Here is a 22,009-nt window from a genome sequence, read left to right as displayed (position 1 = left end):
CCAACGATAACTCCGCCGATGTTTCCCATGGCTTGAGTCAAAATCCTGAGTCCTCCTCAATTCCTCTTTTTTTACTCTGTTATTTTTTTTTTTTAATTTTTGAAGATTTTATATATTTCTTTGACAGAGAAAGGGCACAAGCAGGGAGAGCAGCAGGCAGAAGGAGAAGGAGAAGCAGGCCTCCCGCAGAGCAGGGAGCCTGACTTGGGGCTCGATCCCAGGAACCTGGGATCATGACATGAGCCGAAGGCAGATAGTTAACCGACTGAGCCACTCAGGTACCCCTTCAATTCCTTTTTTTCCCCTTACATTCCTCAATCAAGGCATCAGCAAGCTCTGCTGTCTCTACCACTGAAATATATCCAGAGCCCAAACCCTTTTCAACCCCTACACCACGTGGGGGGCACGTGTAGGAGGCTGAAAAGTCCCCCACGTGGTGTAGGAGGTGTAGGGGGCAGCACACTGATCCCTACCAGGAACACTATCATTCCTCCCCAGTATTACAGCAACCGCCTTCTAACTGTTCTCCCTGCTTCTCCCCTGCCCCCTACAGTCTGTTCTAAATACAGCAGTCAGGGGCACCTGGGTGGCTCAGTCCATTAAGCATCCGCCTTCTGCTTCGGTCATGATCCCAGGGTTCTAGAATTGAGCCACATGTGGGGCTCCCTGCACGGTGGGGAACCTGCTTCTCCCTCTCCCTCTGCAGCTCCCCTGCTTTTTTGCAAGCTCTCTCTTTCTCTCAAAGAAATAATCAAATAAATAATCATTTAAATACATACATACATACATACATACATACATACATCAGCCAGAGTGACCCTGTTAAATATAAGTCAGATCATGTCATCCTGGCTGGAACCCCTCCAAGGCTTCCCCTTTTAAGAGTCCTTACGAATGCTACATGGCCCCACCTGATCTTTCCCCTGCCACTCATCCACATCTCTTGCACTCTGTTGTCCTGTAGCACCCTCCTCCTTGCTCACAGCTTCAGCTACACCAGCCTCTTTGCATTTCCTTCAACATGCCAAGCACACTCCTGCCTTAGGACCTTTGAACTCACTGTTCCCACTTTTGGGAACATTCCTGCCTCAGGCATCTGCCTGGCCCATTCTCTTGTTTCTTTCAGGTCCCTGCTCAAATGTTACCTTATCAGTGAGGAATTCTCTGGATCATTCCATATAAAATAGCAAATACCAACCAGTACCCCTTAGTCTCCTCACTCTGCTTTATGTTTACCCATAGCATTTACCTCCATTTGACACAGTATGTACTTAATTGTTTTTCTGAATCCAGCCACTGGAATGTAAGTTTCATGAGTGTTTCATTCACTGCTGTATCTCAACATTTACAATAGTTGATAGCATGCAGCAGGTATTCGAGGAACCTGTTGCCTGAATGACACTTACCACTGAGGCCAAAGCAAATGATTCCTCTGGCGCCCCCCTGCTCCCCTGAAGTCTGAGGGCTGACCCACTCCTCTTTCTATCCTCCCTGCTCCCTCTGCAGGGTTCTGTGTAGAGCCACTCCTCCGTTACCTAATTATCAACAACCTCAGATCACAGACCCTAGCCCAGAACTTTTCTGAGTCCAGAATCATATAGCTGCTTACCAGATAGCAACCACTGAATGTTCCATAGACCCCCGAACCCAACATATCTCACAACAAACTCGGTCTCACCCTCTTGCTCCTTCTCCCATGAGCTAAAAAGGTGTTCTCAAAAACCTTTGGCGGCTCCCTACTACCTGCAGGATAAAGCCCGAAGTCCCCCACCCGGTGTAGGAGGCTCAGTTATCCACTGTAGCCTCACTGTCTGCGATAACCTCTCACTAGTCCTAAGCTCAGGCCAATGAAAGTTCATCTGACCATAAATAACCATGTCTGTGGAACAGCTGCTCACCCCCAGCACTGAGCAAGGGCGAAGTGAACTGTGTACAATGAATGAACAAACCCGCCTCTGAAACACATGGAGATCTTGCAGGTGAGGTTAGCTCTCACAGATTAGCTGGCTTTATGAGATGGCCCCTTCATAATCCCAGTTGAGCCCCAAGCCCACTAGCAGGTGCCTGTGGGGTGGGTAGGCTGGAGGGTAGCCTTGGCCCAGGACAGTCCACGTCCAGAGGGAACAGCGAGATAAGGAGGAGAGGTCTACACCGGCAGGGGTGTCGGGATGACACCCATGAGTTGTAGCCAAGCTCTTGGGCAGCCCCTGATTGGGCCGTGCCTGACCAGCTCCTAGGGCTCTGTCCTTCCTAATCCAATCACATGGCCCCAAAGACAGAGCCAGACCCCACAAACGTAGACTCTTCCCTGAGGAAGGCCCAGCCTAGCTTCCCAGGAGTCAGGGACGCTCAGCCGGGCTGAGGACACTGACTACCCAGTATGAGTGATCTTCCTGGTTTCCAAAGAACTCCCCTGCCCAAAAGCTCACGGGGGCGCTGCCGGTTATACCTAGGTCAGCAGACAGGGCAGGGACTGCTGGCCCTGTTCCCCAGAGAAGGAAACCAGGGCTATGAGAAGAGAATGGACTTGGTCATGCAAGTAAAAAACAGAGGTGGAACTTGAACCCGTCTCTGACCTTAATTCCAGTCTTTGCAGTTGGTGTGACACAGATGACACTTTTGGAAAACTGGGATATGAAAGTTTTTGATCATTATCCTGCCCCCAAACTCCTCCAGGTGATGGTGGCTCACTACGGCAGGAAGCCCCCCATTCCCGCTGATTCTGATGTCATCCCTCCTGTCACTAGGTGTGTGTGTGGGGGGAGGGGGAGCCAGGCCAACCAGTCAAAAGGGACAGCTGCGACCTGACCCATTCCAGCCCACAATCCCCGCGCAGCACCTCAGGCCCACGTTTCAAAAGGAGCCAAATTACCCAACTCAACCAAACCCAAAGCAAAAAAAAACACCCCACGGCCTGCAGGCCAAATAAAATATGGACACAGTCAAATGTAGCCACAGAGGAGCAGTAGGCTGTGGCCTCTAGCAGAGCTGGGATTTCAGTCAGGCAGAGTGCAAATCCTGACTTTAACAGCCTGTGTGATCTTGGGCATGTCACTTACCCTTTCTAGGTCTCGGTTTTCTCACCTGGAAAATGGGGCTGGTGATAGTGCTGAGGGAGGAAGGAGCATATGAGTTATGTACCAGGAATATTTAGCACCGGGCTTGGGAAATGGCCCTGTAACTCCAGCACTCTCGGGGCCGAAGCCACCACCGTGCTGGACATTCAGATACAGTGCGTGCTTGTTAAGAAGCACTTAAAGGGTCGCCTGGGCAGCTCAGGTTAAGTGTCTGCCTTCGGCCCAGGTCATCATCCTGGGGTCCTGGGATCGAGTTCTGCATCATGCTCCTTGCTCAGCATGGAGCCTGCTTCTCCCTCTGCCTGCCATTTCCCCTGCTTGTGTGCTCATACTCTGTGAAACAAATAAAAATTTTTTTAAAAGATTTTATTTATTTATTTGGCAGAGAGAGATCACAAGTAGGCAGAGAGAAAGGGGGAAACAGGCTCCCTGCTGAGCAGAGAGCCCAATGCGGGACTTGATCCCAGGACCCTGAGATCATGACCTGAGCCAAAGGCAGCTGCTTAACCCACTGAGCCACCCAGGCGCCCTGAAACAAATAAAATCTTAAAAAAAAAAAAAAATGAAAGAAAGAAAGAAAGAAAAAAGAAGCACTTAAAGATTAAATAAAGGACAATAAGGAGAGACTAGAGGACCGGGAAGCCAGATTAGCGAGGAGACTTTTACTTACTCCCAGAGCCTCAGCTCCCTCACTTATAAAATGGGCATAATGACAGTACCGAACTCCCAACTGTCTGTCGGAACAATTAAGTGAGTTGATAAGTAACGTGCTTAGAACTCAGGGGGCGCCTGGATGGCTCAGTAGTTAAGCGTCTGCCTTCGGCTCAGGTCATGATCCCAGGGTCCTGGGATCGAGCCCCGAATCGGGCTCCCTGCTCAGCAGGAAGCCTGCTTTTCCCTCTCCCACTCCCCCTGCTTGTGTTCCCTCTCTTGCTATCTCTCTTTCTCTCTGTCAAATAAATAAATAAATAAATATATCCTTAAAAATAAAAATAAAAAGAACTTTGTCTAGCCTGTGGGAACTGCTGTGTGGCGCCAGCTACCGTTAGCAGCCACACGTCTGTCACGGTCCCCATCACTAGAGGATGCGCGTTTAGGCGCCTGGGACCAGCCACACACACACACACACACACACACACACACACACAGAAGTGAAGTTCTTCTATGTAAATCATCCGTCAAACAGAGAAGCCAAAGTGTCACTCTCTACTGACTTTTCAAACAGGCTCCCCCGGGCACAGTGAACCCTTCTGGAGGCAGCACAAGGGAAGCTGGGCTTAAAAGGGTTCCATGTGTTCCACAAAGAACTCTCGCAAATAAGATGAAAAAGACAGACAACCCAATTTTTAAAAATAAACATAGGACTTGAACAGGCATTTCATGAAAGAGGCTGTCCAAAGTGGCAATAAACACACAAAGAGGGGCTCAACTTCACTGGTCACCAGGGAAATGCAAATGAAAACCACCACGAGAAAGCCCTCCCCGTCTAGTCTACCGGAAGGGCTGGGATTACAGCCCTGCATAAGCCTGAGCATCACCAAGGACCCAAACTCCCACATGCTCTGGAAGGGCTGTAAGCGGGCAAAAGAGCTTTGACGAACTGTCTGGCATCACCTACTAGACATGAACACACACACACACACACACACTGCAACCCAGAGGGTCTGCTGCTGGTGTGCACACAGTGTCACAACGCACATGAGTGGTCACCGAAAGACAAGCGCTAGAATGTCACAGCAGCATTATTTACTTGTCATAGTCAAACACTGATAACAACCCAAGGTCCATTAACAGCAGAAGAGACCGTGAAGGCATTGTCTGTTCACACAGTGGAAGCTACACCGCAATGAGGATCAGGGAGCTTCGGCCTCACAACCACGTGCAGGCCAGTGTGTGATGTGGTGGGAGCCGGATACGACAGAAGGTGTGCACGTGAAATTCAAAGGCAGGCAAAATGAATCGAAGCTGTCAGCAGTCAGCTTAGAATGGTCATCCCTGGGAAGGGGGCAGGGACTGGCAGGGATATTAACACATTTGGGGAAACTGGAAACGCTTTGATTCTTGATCTGGGTGCTGATTATGTAGGTGCGTTCACTTTCGGAAAATTTACTGACTTGTACGTTAGGATTTGTGTTTTTATGTCCTACTTCAATAAAAAGATAACATTAAAACAGATAGAAAATCCCAGGGGACCCTGTTGCTGGTTATCCCCTTTCCATCCCCCTTAGGAGAGTCCCAGCCTCTAGACCACAGATACTGCCAGTTCACAATCAGCTCAAAGAATCTCCCTCCAAATACCTCAGTTTCCCATTTCCTCCCCATCTCCCCTGGTATTTGGAAAGCGCCAGAAACTTCAGAGACCCAGAGACTCACGGCAGTGGGAAAGAGACAATGTCCTCCCATGCCACACCCCCCACGCAGCTGTCTGTACTTGGGAGTTTATATACCCCTGGTAGAGAAGGCAGCTCTTGCTCTAGAAAGTTCTTCCTTGCTTTGAGCTTGACCCACTGGAAACTCCCTGCTTTGGCTCTATCTTCTAAACCTTCTTGGGGGTGACTTTAACTAGTACTCACTTGAGAACAAAACAGGAAAAGGAAACATTTACTATCTGACCTGACATATTTAAATATTAGTCTATTTGCACTGGCCATTTCAAAAGCCTAAACCACTTCAAACATGACCATTAAAACGGTTGGTACATGTGGTAACCAAAGTGAAGCTCAGATTTTTTTTTTCTTTTACAAAAGAACCCCCTCCCATAAACTAGACATAATCAGACACTGCCATTTCTGCAAACCCCAGCGAAATGACTGATGCAGGCCGAAGATCCTGAGAGGATGAAAACACTGCACGGAAGGTTGGTGGGGGTCTTTACAACACCCCGCCAGGCTCACTCACTGACGCTGGGCTCGGAGTGACATGCCATATCAAGTACACACCGCACCTCCCATGAAGTGTTTTCTAACTCCTTGCTTCGGAAAAGAAGTTAAAGCAGGATATGATTAAGACTTTAGAAATAGGGGGTGCCTGCGTGCGGGAATGGCGGATCCAGCCTACCAGTGGCCGGGAGAGGAGTGGGGCATTAATTACAATTAATTACAGCCTGGCAGAAAAAAAAAAAAGACTTTAGAAATAGAAGAATAGAAGCAATAAAAAAAAAACAATGAAAATGATGCCATAGGGAGCCTGGGTGGCTCAGTTGGTTAAGCGTCTGCCTTTGGCTCAAGTCATGATCCCAGGGTCCTAGGATAGAGTCCTGAGTTGGGCTCCCCATTCAGGGGGGATCCTGCTTCTCCCTTTGCCCCTCCCACTGCTCACACTCTCTTTCTCTCAAAAATAAATAAAATCTTAAAACAAAACAATATTTTTAAAAAATGATGTCATAAGGTAGCAAACAAACACATTCAGAATGTGGGACATTTCCCAGAATTGATCTCTTCAACTAGTCTGTGGCATAAAAAAGGGAGGTTTCGGGGCATCTGGGTGGCTCAGTGGGTTAAAGCCTCTGCTTTCAGCTCAGGTCATGATCCCAGGGTCCTGGGATCGAGCCCCGCATCGGGCTCTCTGCTCCGCAGGGAGCCTGCTTCCCCCTCTCTCTCTGCCTGCCTCTCTGCCTACTTGTGATCTCTGTCTGTCAAATAAATAAATAAAATCTTTTTTTTTTTTTAAAAAAAGGAGGTTTCACTACAGAGGTATATGGATGTATACATTCAACAAGGTCATCAGGTTTGGGGTGCCTGGGTGGCTCAGTCGTTAAGCATCTGCCTTCGGCTCCAGTCATGATCCCAGGGTCCTGGGATGGAGCCCCACATCGGGCTCTCTGCTGGGCAGGAAGCCTGCTTCTCCCTTTCCCACTGCCCCTGCTTATATTCCCTCTCTGGCTGTGTCTCTCTATCAAATAAATAAATAAAATCTTAAAAAAAAAAAAAAGTCATCAGGTTTACACTTAAGACCTACTGTATGCAAATTTTATCTCTGTTTTTGAAAAGAGATTTAAGGGGTTTAAAAAGTGAATGAAAAGTGTAAATCTCTCAGAGATTATGATTCCAGTATAATAATGGCAAAAATATTTTTTTGAAAGGACAATAGAGAAATGTACCTATTGACTAGGTAGCATGTGAACATGAGTAATTGTTAATTTTGAGAGCTGTTATGAAAGAAAATATCTTTTTTAGAGATAAGATAATATGAGTTCTGAGATATGCTTTAAAATACTTTAATTATAGGGATTTATGGGTCAAATGTCATGATGTCTGTAACTTCCTTTCAAAGGCACCTGTAAAAATACACATTTACATCCAGACAAAAGGATATAGAGCTAGAGACAAAGGCAGAAACAGAGAGTCAAAAAATGTGGCAGACTGTTAGGATTTGATGACACTAGAAGGGAAATGGTTTTCACTATAAGATTCTTTTAACTTTTCTACAGATTGGAACGTTTTCCTCAATAAAAGGGTGGGAGAAATTCTTCAGTAACGACAAAAAAAGAGAGGGAAGGAAGAAGGAAGGAAGGAAAAGAGAAGAAAGAAAGAGAAGAAAGAAAAAAGAGAAGAAAGAAAAAAGAAGAAAGAAGAAAGAAAAAAGAAAAAGAGAGATAAAAATCTCAACAATTCTTTAATCTGGGTGATGGGTATATGGAGGTTCATTATACTTTTCTCATAGCTTTGTATATGTTTAAAATTTTTGATAATACATTAATAATTTATCATAAAAAAAAAGAAAGCCATAGCCACGATCTGGCCCTCTTCCTCCCAGTGCAGCATTTCCTGCAGGGCTGCCTGGCCTATGGTGCCTTCCCAGCACAACGAAGTGGCTGCTCTGGCTATCCTGAGCTCGCAGAGGAGGAAACAGCTCAGAGGTGAGAGGCCTTCCCAGCTGTATACACAGTACTTGGACACAGCCAATCCTCGGATTCCAGAACCTGCCTTCTTAACCCCCAAGCTGTCTGGAAGCACCCCAAAACCTTGTCTCATCCAGACAGAAACTCATGCTAACTCTGTTCTCAGCTTCAATTCACACCACAGGAAATTTTCTACCTCCACCCCATGCGATGATGAAGGCCACATCGTATGGTTTGGACAAACACTTCTCGAGCACCTGCTATCTTTCCAGCAGCATCTCTTCCTACATCCAGTTCCTCTGTCCTAGCAGCTGAACCCACAACCAGATTCAGCTTCCGGCTGACCCGGCTGCTTCCTCACAGAAAAACCCATACCCTACCTGCAGTTCCCCAACCTCACTCCTCAGTTGGACACTCCGGCTCTATTCTTCCCTGGCTGTGTGACCTTGGGCAAGTGACCTCACATCTCTGAGCCTTGCTCTTCTTCCCTGCAAAGTGGGGCCAATAACAGCACCCACCTCATAGGGTTGTTGTGGAAAGCAATTGAGATAATGTAAGGAAAGAACTCAGCATGGTGCCTGGCACACAGCAAGTACTGTGTAAACATTCCTTTTCACCATCTGGCCTCATGTCTTCCTCCTTCCATTCCTTACATCCGTCTACTTACCCACCCACCATCCCTCGTCTCCCCTCTGGCTGGCTGCCTGAAGATGGCTACAGCCTGGGCCAGCCCGTGGCTCATGCACTCTACTGACAGTGAGACCCTTGGCAGCCCGCCACCCCCACTGGCTGCCCCCTACCCCAGACTTACCCCCTGGGAGTGCAGATACTCCACAGTTTTGCTAATAGTGTGCAGGACAAAGCTGGCCTCCCGCTCGGAGAAGAATTTCTGCCGCAGGATCTTGTCTAGCAGCTCCCCACCCCGCATCAGCTCTGTCACCAGATACACGTGCTTGCCGTCATCGTACACCTGCCAGAGAGCTCAGTGTCAGGGCCCTCCCGTCCATGCCCAGCCTGGGCCCCCTGGTTACCCGTTCACCAGGCCGGGGAAGAAGGACAGGAGCCTTCACACGTATTCTACTCTGTGCTCTGGGCCCCTGTCCTCCCCAGACAGGAGGATATTGGCACTGGTCCCCCAAGGGGCAGGAAAGCAGTCAGAGAATGCCCGAGTCTGAAGTGGAGGGCCTTGGGGCACAGCCAGACTGGAGGGACAAAGATCCTTCCCTCCCATGAGCAGAGGAAAATCAGAAGTCAAAGGAATGGCAGTCCTGAGACAAATCCCAGAGCTGAGTGCCCCAGCCTCCATCCCGGTCTCAAGGCCCCTCCCCCACTCACGTCTTTCAGAGTGATGATATTGGGGTGCTGTCCGTACCGCAGAAGAATCTCAATCTCTTCCGAGGGATCCCGCTTGCTCTTGTCGATGACCTGAGGAAAGGGGGCACGTGGGCAAAATCAGGGGGACATTCCCCGGAGTCCCTCCCTGCCACGGAGCCCACACTGCAGGGCCTGGGGGGAATCTCAGCCACATACCTTTCACCCACCTGCAGAGCCCAAGGCACCCACCCTCCGCCACCAAAGGGCCACGGCTACACTGGCCTCCCCCAGCCCAGCAGCCTTGGCTAAGACACAATCAAGAGGCCCACCTTGACAGCGTACTCCATATTGGTGGCCTTATGGACACAGCGCTTGCATACGGAGTAGGAGCCCACACCGATCGTCTCCTTTACGATGTAGCCATCGCTAAAAACCAGGTTTTTCCCATGGAGTTGCTGCAGGAAACCAACAGGTTGGGTTGACTCTCCGCTCTAGAATGCAGGGCTCGTCCCCCAGCTCCCACGGCCTTGGCTCGGTGGAGGTGGCACCAGGCAAGAGCCAGAGGCCTGGAGCCACATCCTGTAACCTCAAGCAAGAATCTGCCACGCTCAGGGGTGCCTGGGTGGCTCAGTGGGTTAAAGCCTCTGTCTTCGTCTCAGGTCGTGATCCCAGTGTCCTGGGATCGAGCCCTGCATCAGGCTCTCTGCTCAGCAGGGAGCCTGCTTCCTCCTTTCTCTCTCTGCCTGCCTCTCTGCCTACCTGTGATCTCTGTCTGTCAAATAAATAAAATCTTTAAAAAAAAGAAAAAGAATCTGCCCTGCACTGGGCCTCCGTTTTCTACTCTATATGGGCACATGCCGTGGCTCTGGGCGTGGTCAGGCCTGGGTGACGGGGATAGGCAACACAGCCGCCCCACACAGGTCAAGAGGCCTGTGGCTCTGAGAAAGCTGGGCAGGTCTGAGGGACATAGGAGCCCTGAGCTAGGTCCCTGGCTCTGCCACTTCCTGTGAACTTGGGTGAGCTGCCTCCCCCTTCTGGGGTGTCAGAGCCCACGTCATGAGGCATCCTAAGGTTCTGAACCACTAACAATAGCAAATGCCTCTATAGCACTTGGTCACGGGGCTGGCACTATTCTCAGCACCCTCCAGCAGGGACCACAAGCCCCGACAGTCCTGGTTCACGCCTGTCGTCCTTGTATCCTGTCTAGTTTAGTGTTTGTCTTGGACAAAGATGTCCCAGCTGTATAATAAATTAGAGTCACCTTAACTCTACACACACAACAACCTATGGAGAAAGGTTCTCTCATCAGCCCCATTTATAGCTGAGGAAACGGAGGCCCTGGGAAGGTAAAAGTCTCCCTCAAAGTCCCTTACCTTGGAAGCTTTGAACCCAGGCCATGAGCTCTAGCGTCTACACTCGGGATTCCCAATTCTAAATTTCCCACAGAGCTGGGAAAGTGCACTCATGTAGGACAAACGTGAGAAAACATGAGGCCTCTGCCCCCCTTTCCTGCCAGGCACCCCACAGCGCCACCACCCTAGGCACCCTCTTACATTAATTTTTCTAGGCTCTACAACGTTCCGGGCCTGTGCTGGGAAATTTCAATCCATGTTGCCATCCAAGCAGAGAAACTGGGGCCCAAGGAGGTTGGGGGGCCCAACGGACTCGTGGTGACAGTCAGGGTTTGAACTCCAGGGCCCGTGCTCTTAGCCATTCTGCCCCGGTGGCTTCCAGGTAGAAAAGACAATAGAGCAGCAATCTCCTGCTCCCTCACCTGTACCACTGAGTGCAGAGGTGCCTGCGTGGCCCGAGGCTTGCCATCGTCTTCCATCAGGCCAGTGGCCACGAAGCTGAAGCCACGGAATAGCTGATGGGCACCAGCGCTTGGGGGGATGCCCGGGGAGTCTGTGGGGGTGAGAGGTGGTGTGTAACCCTGAAAAGGCACCCTTGACCCGGAAGCAGCTCAGCAGAGGGAGACCACGGGGCTTCCAGGCCTGCCTCAATAGCTGGCTATGAGGGGGCTTGGGCAGGCCACTCATGCCAGGCCTCAGTTCATGTGTGTTCAGACCAGCCCAGCCCTGAAACACAAGAAACAGAAAAAAAAAAACCCTCTACACTGGGCGTGTGGCCCAAGCCAAGATACTCCATCCCTTTCTGGAGGCCTCCTCCCTCGGGCCCTCTTCCTTCAGGTCCATCTTCTGTGCAGCACCAGGACGGACAGTCCCAACTACAAATCCGCCCCTCGCCTGAACCCTTCAAATGCTCCCCTCTGCCCTCGGAAGAAAGCCCAACTCCTCGGCCTTGTGATCCGTCCCTGCTCTGCAGCTCAGCCTCACCGGACTCCCCAGGTCCTCAAAGGAGACCCTGAGACCCCGCACGTGCTATTCCCTCAAACCGGGTACTCCAAGGCTTCTGAGTCCTTCAACGCTCGGCTGTCACGCTCCCCTCTGAGAAACTCTGCCTGAGGCTGCTCCTCCAGCTCCCCACCCCCGTGCAGCTGTAGTTGTCACACTGCCCCGCAGTCTTCATATCCCCCCCCCCCAACTACAGTCGGACCCATGGGAAGGCAGGGCCAGCCCCCCGTGGCTGACCACTGGCACACACAGCAGGAACCAGGTACAGATGGGTCAGACACGTCGTGCAATCGAGATGGCACAAACTGTTGGAGAAGTGCTGAGCTCCCTGACATCAGAGATGTGCAAGCCACAGTGAAAAGACCACCCCTTCTGCTAAAACTCATCCATCTGCGAATCCTTCCAGAACGAACACTCCCCCCTCAGGATCTGGCCAATATATTGGGATTTATCTAACTCCATCTCAGAAGCCCCCTCTTTGGCTTCTCGCAGTAACCCCAGGAACCGAGTGGGTCTGTGGTTGAGCCCATGTTGAAGTTGAGTATACTGAGGTCCAGCGATCAGAACAGCCAAAGGCAATTCCCACACTTGCTCTGACCTGTGGGTGCTGTCACCTCTGCTCTGCCAGACTCTCTCCACCTCATGTTTTTGCTGGGTCAGATTCTTTAGCCCTGACGTGAATGTGAGCCTCCTGTGTTCGGTCTTCCCAGTGGGCTGGAGGACGCCCGGGGCAGGGAGCCTGACTTTTCCACTGTGGCCTTAACCACCCACCCCTCTACCCCCTCACCCAGATACAAAGAGCCTACAGAGCCCTGGGGTGGGAGAGTCAGACCGAATAAGATAGGGACAAAGAGCCAGAGACCTACTCTCTGGTCTGCCTACATGCCTAGGCCTGCCTGAGTCTCTGGCCACCCCTCCATCCCAAGGGGCCCCCGACTCCCTCTTCCCTCCTGCACCAGCCCAAGACAAACCGGACCACAGACGCACCCTTGGGTGTGCGGGACGTGAACTCAGTGTCAAAGTAGAAGGTATCATCAGGTTGTGCCACAGCTGGCTTGAAGGGCGGCTTGATCTCACGACGGTATAGCTTCTACAAGGGGAGGCGGGCACCCCAGTCAGCATGGCACCCCCAACATCCCACCAAGAGCCTCAGGTGGGAGAAGTAACTGGCTTGGAGCACAGGCTATCCAGACAAGGAAGGGCACAACTGCTGGCCCCTGGGAGGGCAGCCCTGCCTCCGAGGCCATGCTGTCACCCTCTGCTCCATCTCTGGGGCCCTGATTGGTAGAAGCCCCCCCCCTCCCGGCCAACCACAGGCGAAGCCCTGATTGGGGCTCTGGGGTGAACAGACACACTCACATTCCAGTCAATGGTAGAGTAGAAGGCATGCCGCTTGATTTCCTCTGCCCCGTCAGGGCCGGAGCCTGAAAGAACCCAGGTGAAGGGTCTGCCCCTGGACCATCCAAGCCCCCAGATACCCATCCTGTTTGCTGTGTGACCCAGACCTGCGTGGTCTGGGACCAGTGGCTGCAGCTGCCTACTGGGAGCATGGGGGACAATGGGCTCCCCCTGCCCCAAATCCACCCAGCCATCACCCCAAAGGCCTACTGCCCACTTGGCATTTTCCACTTTCTGGAGACCCTTATGATCAAGCTGCAGGGTACTAACACAAGAAGAAAGAACCAGCAAGTCAGACAACTTGCCCTAGGCCATACAGAACAGAAACTGGCCTTGTTCTGAGATCTGCAAAAGCCCCCCATCTCCCTTCCAGCCAGGCCTCCTCTCTGTTGCTCTTATCCTATGTCCTTGAATGCCACTGGGCAAACTCTCAGTCCATCCAACCCCAGGGACCCAGACTGGACCTTACAAAGCTGGTCATGGTCCAGAGGAACCCAGGAGCCAAGGAGCCGAGACATACCGAACATCTACTACGCACCAGGCATGTTCATGCAACCTCACTTAGTCAGCAGGGCTCGTGAGCATCATCTCCAGTGGAGATGAGGACCCGGAACTCTGGGAGGTGAAGCCAACTTCCTTGGGTCACTTAGCTCATTCAACAAATATTTATGGAGGGACTGCTGTGTGCGGGGCGGTGAGGACCTGACACGGGGCCAGGATTGGGACCTGAGCCTTCTGCCTCTTGAGCTCACACTTTCTCTTGTGCCAGCAGCCTTGGCGAAGGAGCTGGGCGGGGTGGGGGGTGCGGGGGGGGGGGCGGCTCTGTCCTTGTCCCCAGGGAGAGTGGGGATGACTCAGTTCCTGCCTTCCCCCTACACACAGGTCACCCCCCGCAACAAACACCACACATGGAGCCCGAAAGCAGGGTGGCCCGCGGCATTGTCTGCCCACACAAAGGACAACAGCCCCTTTCAGCCCAGATGTGGCTCTGTGGCCTAGGCTGCAGCTGTGGCCCGCTCCCCTCCCGAGCTGGGGCTGCTTACCAAGCCGGTTGGCAGGATTCCGCTTGAACAGGGCCCGCAGGAGGCTCTGGGCTTCCGTGCTCAGAAACTGGGGCATGCCTAGCTTCGCCCTAAAATAGCCCCCAGGTCTCATCAGGGCTGAGTCCGTGCCCAGAGGCCCTGTCTCCCCTCCCCGTTCTGACTAGGTTGAATTTCCAGCTCAATCCAGACAAACCATCAACTAACTCAGGGATTCCCCTCCCAAGCCCGGGAAAGCATAAGGCTTATCCCAGGGGAGGGTCTCAATGGGGAAACCTGGGGCAGGCACAGGGTATTGTTCTGGCCCCCAGGCTAGGGCCGGCATCAGGGGAGCCCTGGAAGTGTCAGGGCATGGCTGGTGCTTACTTCAGAATCAACGTCATGGTCTCCTTCCGGTCCTTCCCCTGGAAGGGCAGGGAGCCGGTCAGCATCTCAAACTGCAAAGGACAAGGGTCTGTGAGGCTCTGGTCTCCATCTCCCATGTCCCCCACCTCCTCCCACCTGGGCCACTCAGCTCCTTTCCCCGGGTTCTTGCTGGACTGTGGCAGGGCCCCCCGGATCAGGAATTGTGACCAGTTCTCTTTCTCCTTCCAATCAGAACACCGAAAGCAGTGCTAGGGGGCTGAGGCTGGGGGATTCCTTCCTCCCAAGGAAGGAACCTGTGCCTGCGGGAAGGGTGAGGCAGCTTGGCGGGGAGAAGACAGAAGGAAGTCGTAGACACTATGAACCCCCTCACTGTACAGATGGGAAAACTGAGGCCTGCAACATGGGCTGAACGCTTCAGCCCTGCCTGGGCACTCACCATCAACACCCCATAGGACCACCAGTCCGCGCTGTGGGTGTGGCCCTGGCGGTTGACAACCTCGGGGGCCATGTACTCCACCGTCCCGCAGAAGGAATAGGCTTTTTTCTCATGGTCAATGGCCTCCTTGCTCAGGCCAAAGTCTGTGGCAAGGAGGGCAAGAGGACACATCTTTAGGAACCTCCTGCCTTCCTTGCTGCCAACCCCTGCACACCCAACCCCCCTGCCCACAGGCCTGAGGCATCACCCCCGTGACACTCGGGAGGAGGCTAATGCCCTGAGACGTTAGGTGACTTGCTCAAGGCTACCTAGTGGGGAGCCAGGGTTCACACCCAGGCCATCCAAGTCCAGGGCCTCGGCTTCTAACCACTTCCAAGGGCGTGGCACAGCCTCTGAGGAAGGATCTCCTGGTTCTCAGCCCAGGCCTCTCAAGAGCCCATCCCGCCCTCCCCTGGGACCTGAGGAGGGGGAGCAGGGGCCCTCCACTCACCAGTGAGTTTGATGTGGCCCTCCTCGTCCAAAAGGATGCTGTAATGGAGAGATACGGGGTCAGGCCCTTCAGCTGTGGCCCTTGGGATCTGTGACACCAGGGGGGCTATGGAGGGTGGGCCTAGCCCAGAGAAGGTGACCCACCCAGATCGATCTGAGGAGAGGCAGATGGCGCAGATGGAGCAGAGGTGTTGCCTGCCTTCTTTGCTAATCCTTGGAACAACGGGCTGATGTAGGTACTATTAGGGCCCTACTGCAACAATTGGGGAAACTAAAGCTCAGGGAAGTTAAGTAACCCTACACAGTCACAGAGCTAACAGGTGGTAGAGATAAGACTCGAATTCAGGTCTGCCTAATGCTAAAACCAGGTGTCATTCCAGCCGAGCACCTGTCCCTGGCTCCTCCAAGTTTACCATTTGAGGACTAATATTAAGGAAAATTCTAGAGAGGATCATAACAAGGAATGATCTTCCGTGATGGCATCTCAGACATCACACTGGATTAGCAAAAAATGTAGGCAATCACCAGCACAGAAGAGCCCCGGCCTTGTCAACGGCAGCCCCCCGAGGTGGGCCTGCTGCCACCACCAGCCCACTCAACCCATCTGTTCACGGGGCACCCAGAGAGAGAGACTTTGTTGGGGAGAGCCCCGCCCACCCATCGGGCAACACCCCAGGGCTGGCCTCTGCACTCCCTAGGGCAGCTGGTGTGGAGGCCAGGCTTTACTCACTTTTCAGGCTTGAGGTCCCTGTAAATGATGCCCAGGCTGTGCAGGTGGTCCAGGCCCAAAGCCAGCTCAGCCAGGTAAAACTTCACGTCCTCCTCCGTGAACATCACCTACAACGGGCGGGCAGGGGCGTCAGCTGGGGGCGTCTCTCCCTCAGGAGCTAGGGCGCTGGGCACTCAGCAGCCTTCTGGTCCTCAGGGCCGCCCCTGGGGAGGACCTTCAGACACCCCAGGGCCACACTCTCTTCTCTTTATAAAGGGAGTTGAGTGTGAAATGACTCAAATACAAGTCACTCGTTGTGGCATTGTTCTGAAACAGCAGATGGGTTGCAAAGGGCCCAGGGATGGAGCAGGAGACTGGACTGAACTGTCTGTCCCACGCATGCGGCCATAACCGCACGGGGAGTCTCTCTAGGTTCTGATATGGATCGATCTCTAAGATACGCTGTCTCGAGCAAGGCAAGATTCAGAACGGTGTATACAGGGCAGTACTTTTTGTGTAAGAAACTGGGGGTTGGAATTCAGAACGTGTAGCAGAATGGTTGGTATTACTAAAGAAACATGGGGTGCTTAAACAAGAAATCAATAAAAACATTTACCTATGGGGGGGTAGAGGGACTGGGGTGGGAGGAAGACTTCTCAATGATATTTTTCTTTTCAATCATGTAAACGTTTTACCTATTCAAACATTAAAATAACATTTAAAAAAATCTTTTAGAGTTTGCTTCTCTTCTAAAGTCTGACTCGTGTTAATGGTCCTGCTTTTATATCTGCCTCAAGTTATTTTAGGTCCGCTAAAATCCTTTCGGTTAGGGGTGCCTGGGTGGCTCAGTTGGTTGGGTGTATGCCCTTGGCTCGGGTTATAGTCTTGGGGTCCTGGGACGGAGCCCCACGTCGGGCTCCCTGCTTGGTGAAAAATCTGCTTCTCCCTCTTTCCTCCACCTCTGTCCCTCCCACTGATACTTGCTCACTTGCTCGCTCTCTCAAATAAATAAAATCTTAAAAAAAAAAAAATACCCACATAGGACATAATGTTAAAATATCTAGATTTCGGGGAGAATTTGGGCTTTTTCCCATCCTCACAGCCCTGCCTGGGGCAGACTCAGAAGAACGGAGGTGGCGGACTGAAAGACCCCTTAGCTCTCGGGAACCAAGGATGGCATCAGACACAGGGCCTGAGCCTCCTCACCCACCCTGGGAGAAATTCCGTGGCTTGGCCAGGGTGTACGCTCTGTCCCAGGGTAGGTTCCTAGGTCAGGGTCTGCTGGGCAGGCCTAGATGGTCCCAAGTCCAAGCCACACTGGCCACGTTCTTCACAGAGCTCTGGGATGAGAGGTCTCGTCCCTCCAGCTCCATCCCGGGGCCCTATGGTGGTGGGGTGTCAGCTCACCTCCTTAGAGAGCCGCGTGAAGAGGTCCCCGCCACGCAGGAAGTCCAGAATAAGATAGAGCTTTCCCTCAGTCTGGAAGGCTGGGGAGAGGGGAAAAGGCAATGGCGCAGCCAGTCCGGCCTTGGGCCCTGCCCCTCTGCCCTAAGCTCCCTTGGCCTGCTGGGGATGGGGACAACATCCAGGAAAGGCAGCAGCCCACAGGCAGGGCAAGGGCTGGCAGGCAGGCTGGGAACTCAGGTAGGGTCTGCGGTCTCACCATAGTGCAGCTTCACCACAAACGGGTGATTTACATCGGCTAAGATGTCTCTCTCCATCTTGGTCCGAACGCGGTCACGCACTGGCCAGAAGAGAAAGGCAGTCATGGAGAATCTGGCCCCCCGAAACAATCATCCCTAAGCTCTGGCTAAGCAGGGATCTCTTTTCCACGAGTTCCTCACACCTTATGGGAGTGCCCCAACCCTGTCCCATTCAATCCAGCCAGTCTGAGCAATCTGTTCTGTCCTCTGTGTGCTCTTAACCTTTGCCCCCAAGGCTCCCCATAGCAGGATGCTTTTACCAGCCCCTTCCCCACCTGGCACAAAAAAATCCCTAATGTTGCTCTGGGGCGGATGGGGATATAGTCACCTGGGAGCTAATTAGGCAGATTCCTTTCCTTGGGCCTAAAATTCAGATTCATGGGGCGCCTGGGTGGCTCAGTGGGTTAAGCCGCTGCCTTCGGCTCGGGTCATGATCTCAGGGTCCTGGGATCGAGTCCCGCATCGGGCTCTCTGCTCAGCAGGGAGCCTGCTTCCTTCTCTCTCTCTCTGCCTGCCTCTCAGTGTACTTGTAATTTCTCTCTGTCAAATAAATAAATAAAATCTTTAAAAAAAAAATAAAATAAAATTCAGATTCATGGGCCTAAGCAGGCACCCTCACATATTTTTTCTTTTTCTTTTTCTTTCTTTCTTTTTTTTTTTTTTTTTTTAAGAATTAAAGTCCTGAGGCACCTGGGTGGCTCAGTGGGTTGAGCCTCTGCCTTTGGCTCAGGTCCTGATCTCAGGGTCCTGGGATCGAGCCCCACATTGGGCTCTCTGCTCAGCAGGGAGCCTGCTTACCCCCTCTTTCTGCCTGCCTCTCTCCCTACTTGTGATCTCTCTCTCTGTCAAATAAATAAATGAAATATTTAATAAAAAGAAAAAAGAATGAAAGTCCTTAGGGTGCCTGGGTGGCTCAGATGGTTAACCGTCTGCCTTCGGCTCAGGTCATGATCCCAGCAAGTTCCCTCCACAAGCTCCCTGCTCAGTGGGGAGCCTGCTTCTCCCTCTCCCATTCCCCCTGCTCATGCTCTCTCTCTCTCTCTGTCAACTAAATAAAATCCTTTATTACAAAAAAAAAAAAAAAAAAAAAAACCAAGAATAAAAGTCCCTAGGCATTCTGATCACCAGCAGCTTCTTCTTTGACTCAGCTCAGGCCTCACCTCCTCCAGGAAGTCTTCCTTCAACTGCGAAACTGAATGAGCGCCCTCTCTCCTGCAGTGCTTGTGCTTGCCCCTTCAGAGCACTTTTCACCCTCTCCTTTAATTTCCTCGTTTCCTTCACCAGACGTGGCACGGGCCATGCTGGAGCCGGACTATTCCAACCACTGTTTCCCAAATACGCCTTATGTTTTTACACTTTTGCTCAGGCAAACACCTTCTCCTTTCTGGAGTACATTTTCTCTATCATTTTTAGTCTGGAGAAATCCTAACTCATCCTTCAAGGCACAGCTCAGGTGGCCCCTCCTTATGTGAGCCTACCCTTTGTGAGGCCAAAACCCTCCAGCCCCTGGGCTCCCCACTCACAGCCCCAACTGCCCCACACTGTAGGCTTGACTTGGCTACTCACACCCTGGCCTGGGAGGCCTTCAGAGCAGTGACCAAGTCCTCCGCCCTCCCTGCCATGGCTCCCATCATCCCTCCTGGGGAATGACTTCTACCCCTACCAAGCTGGCATGAGGGTATCAAAGCTACAGCACCCCACAAACAACCCTTCACGGTCCACAGGACCCCTAAAGTCTACAAGGTCAACACTTCTGATCCTCCCCCACCTCACCCCAGCCAGGGCCCACTGCCCCTACCACCCGCTGGTCAGTGTGGCTGCCCTGGTTCCCAGACTGCTCTAAGGGTCACTGCCCAGCCCAAAATCCACCACCACCCACCATCATGCCCTTTCTGAGCCTTGGAATTCCAGATCTGGCCTTGGGCTCCCCTCTGAACCTCCCTGCTCTCCGTCTCTGTGGCTCTGCCTCAACTTCCCCTCTCCTACCCTCCCCCACTGTCTCCCAGACTCCCTGCCTCTTCCTTCATACCCTTCTCCACCCTGAGAGGTTTCCCTCAGCCTTCCAAGCATGGAATAGCTCTCCCAATTCATGTCAATGCCAGGCACGTGAGGACCCCTGCCACAAACACACATACTCACCCCCTGCCTCCTTTCCAGATCCTTATCTTCGGCTATGGCAATGGGTGCTTGGCTCGGGGGAATAACGGAGGGATGAGGCTAATCCCCCAGAAGTCTTTTCTTTGAAACAGATGCTGTCTTTGCCATGAGGTGTGAGGGGGGTAAGGGGAGGCTGAGGACAGACCTGTTTCTCTACCTTCAGACCAGGTGCTCCTGGAAATAGAGCCATCTCCTCCATCAGACCCAACACTCTGGAGAACAGGACTGTCTCCCTCAATCCTGTGCCCAGCCTGGGCTCTGCATGGGGAGGTGACCTTCACTCACCTTTCAGTGTTGCCTTCTTTAGTACCTTCATGGCATACAGGTGCCCACTGTCAGGTCGGGTGACCTTCCGCACCAGGAAGACCTGAGAATGCAATGGGGAAAAGGCAGAGGAGAAGCTGGAGAGACCTGTGAGCTCCCATCCCCCAGGCCCCAGGCTGACCTCTAACTTCCCTGAGCCCCAGGTTGACCTTTTGCCCTCCCTGGGTACCAAGGTGACCTCCTGTCCTCCCCTGAGACCCATCAACACTTACCCTCTGATCCTGAACCCCAAGGGGACCCCTCGCCCCCACCTCTGACACGACCAGTGCGGCCCCCCCCAGTTGCGGGCCCAGGACTCACTTTGCCAAAGGATCCCTGGCCCAGAACCTTGAGCAGCTCAAAATGGGACGGGTCGGCCTTCTCAGAGCCAGCCTTGACGTGGTGCGTGATGGAGATCTCCTTGAGGACGCCCTCATCCTAATGGGAGGGATAGAGCTGGTGAGCACAGGGGGGCCCATCCAAGCCCCCTCCCCCTGGAGACAGGGCTCTGCTGGCCACACCAGACAGCTGTACCGACAGGGCCGGCCTCCTCTTGGTCAATGCCCCAAGGGTCTCAAGGGCCAGGGAGGGTCAAACCACCAAGTGCTGGTCAGGTGAGGCCCAGCTCCCACCGCTCCTGCTGCCCTGGCCCGGGGAGGCCCAGGGAGATGCCTGTGCATGGCACGGGTTGTACCTGTGGGACTCCCTTCCCCCTGCTGCAAAGGTTTTGCTTTTGCTACAGTAGGAAGTAGAGCTTGTTCTCATACCGGGGAGGCAGAGCTGGGCTTTTATTCCTGTCAGAGTGGATGATAGGATCCTTCTGGCCAAAAGGATAACCCAGAGTCACAGGGACTCAAAGTCCACCAGAGACTACCCACACTAACCCAGTTAGTGCCAGTCTGGGGTGGCTAGGAGCTGAGGCCAAAGACTCGATGAGCTCCTCCGCCCACCCTTTGAGACTTCCATCACAGGAGTCTACTAAAAACCCCTTGCCAGGTCCTAGCTCTTCCGGGACCCTCCTGCCCTCCCTCCAATAAGCCACTGGTACCCTGGAGCCTGAAGCACCTCCTCACGTCCCCAGGAAGCAAGTCTGGGCAGGGGCCAGTTGTCCAGCCAGGCCAGGCCGGGGCCAGGAAAGCCGGAAGCCAACTGAAGCCAAACTCGCTGTCCAGGCACCTGCTCCAAGGGCCGCAGCCAGGCCGGGACCAGACATCTGGGCACACTCACCGAGTCCCGCCTGGGGCCAGAGCCAGGGCCAGGGGCAGGCAGAGAGGTCTGGCTGGTCTGGGGCCGCTGCTTCCTGGGCAGCCAGGGGAGCAGGGCCCAGAGCCGCAGGCGGGGCGGCTTGGGAGCCTGCTCCATCCGCCCGGCAGGGCCGAGGCACCATGGCAGGAGCAGGCAGTGTCGGGGGCCGCCTCGGAGGTGGCCAGGCCCAAGGCGGATGTGCAGGGTGAGGGCGGGGGCTGGGCCCAGCTCAGGGCCGCCAATCACCAGGGGCCTGTGGTTTCCCAGCTCCAGGCCTACAATCTTACCACGGTCCCTTCCTCTCTTGCCCCCCCTCCCCACCGCCTGCGGGCCGCCCTCTGGCCCTGTCCCCCTCATCATGCCCGTGGGCCTGCAAAGGGAAAGCCCCATGCCAACACAGCTGCTGGGGGCTAGATGGGTACCTGACAGGCAGAGACAGGCGTCTAACATGTAAAGGCGGATGAGGGGGGACGCCCAACAGGCAGAGGCGGGCATCCACAGGTAAAGACGGGTGAAGGTGGGCAGCTGTCAGGCAGCAGTGGGTGGGGACACGGGCCCACAAGGCACGGACGGAGGGG

General features: G+C 53.3%; 1 protein-coding gene across 3 annotated transcripts in view; it reads right to left on the bottom strand.

The window, feature by feature from the left end:
• RPS6KA1 (ribosomal protein S6 kinase A1) overlaps window positions 1-22,009 on the bottom strand; it is a 39,007-nt gene that overhangs the window by 3,474 nt on the left and 13,524 nt on the right. For 2 of the 3 annotated variants that reach the window (XM_059376761.1, XM_059376762.1), the window contains 15 exons: window positions 20,508-20,624; window positions 20,169-20,250; window positions 17,687-17,767; window positions 17,431-17,510; window positions 16,045-16,151; window positions 15,316-15,353; window positions 14,826-14,968; window positions 14,390-14,460; window positions 14,027-14,115; window positions 12,945-13,009; window positions 12,573-12,675; window positions 11,006-11,136; window positions 9,561-9,686; window positions 9,253-9,342; window positions 8,729-8,887 (listed from right to left, as the gene is read on the bottom strand). In XM_059376761.1, the coding sequence (XP_059232744.1) occupies window positions 8,729-8,887; window positions 9,253-9,342; window positions 9,561-9,686; window positions 11,006-11,136; window positions 12,573-12,675; window positions 12,945-13,009; window positions 14,027-14,115; window positions 14,390-14,460; window positions 14,826-14,968; window positions 15,316-15,353; window positions 16,045-16,151; window positions 17,431-17,510; window positions 17,687-17,767; window positions 20,169-20,250; window positions 20,508-20,624 (1,482 nt within the window). Of the gene's footprint in view, window positions 1-8,728; window positions 8,888-9,252; window positions 9,343-9,560; window positions 9,687-11,005; window positions 11,137-12,572; window positions 12,676-12,944; window positions 13,010-14,026; window positions 14,116-14,389; window positions 14,461-14,825; window positions 14,969-15,315; window positions 15,354-16,044; window positions 16,152-17,430; window positions 17,511-17,686; window positions 17,768-20,168; window positions 20,251-20,507; window positions 20,625-21,413; window positions 21,615-22,009 lie in introns of those variants that run through there. The other variant, XM_059376760.1, reaches the window with a different exon arrangement.

Source organism: Mustela nigripes, chromosome 14 (genome assembly GCF_022355385.1).
Source record: "Mustela nigripes isolate SB6536 chromosome 14, MUSNIG.SB6536, whole genome shotgun sequence".
Lineage (NCBI taxonomy): Eukaryota > Metazoa > Chordata > Mammalia > Carnivora > Mustelidae > Mustela > Mustela nigripes.
The sequence above is the reverse complement of the archived record's forward strand: the minus strand, read 5'-3'. Positions and strand labels throughout refer to the sequence as shown.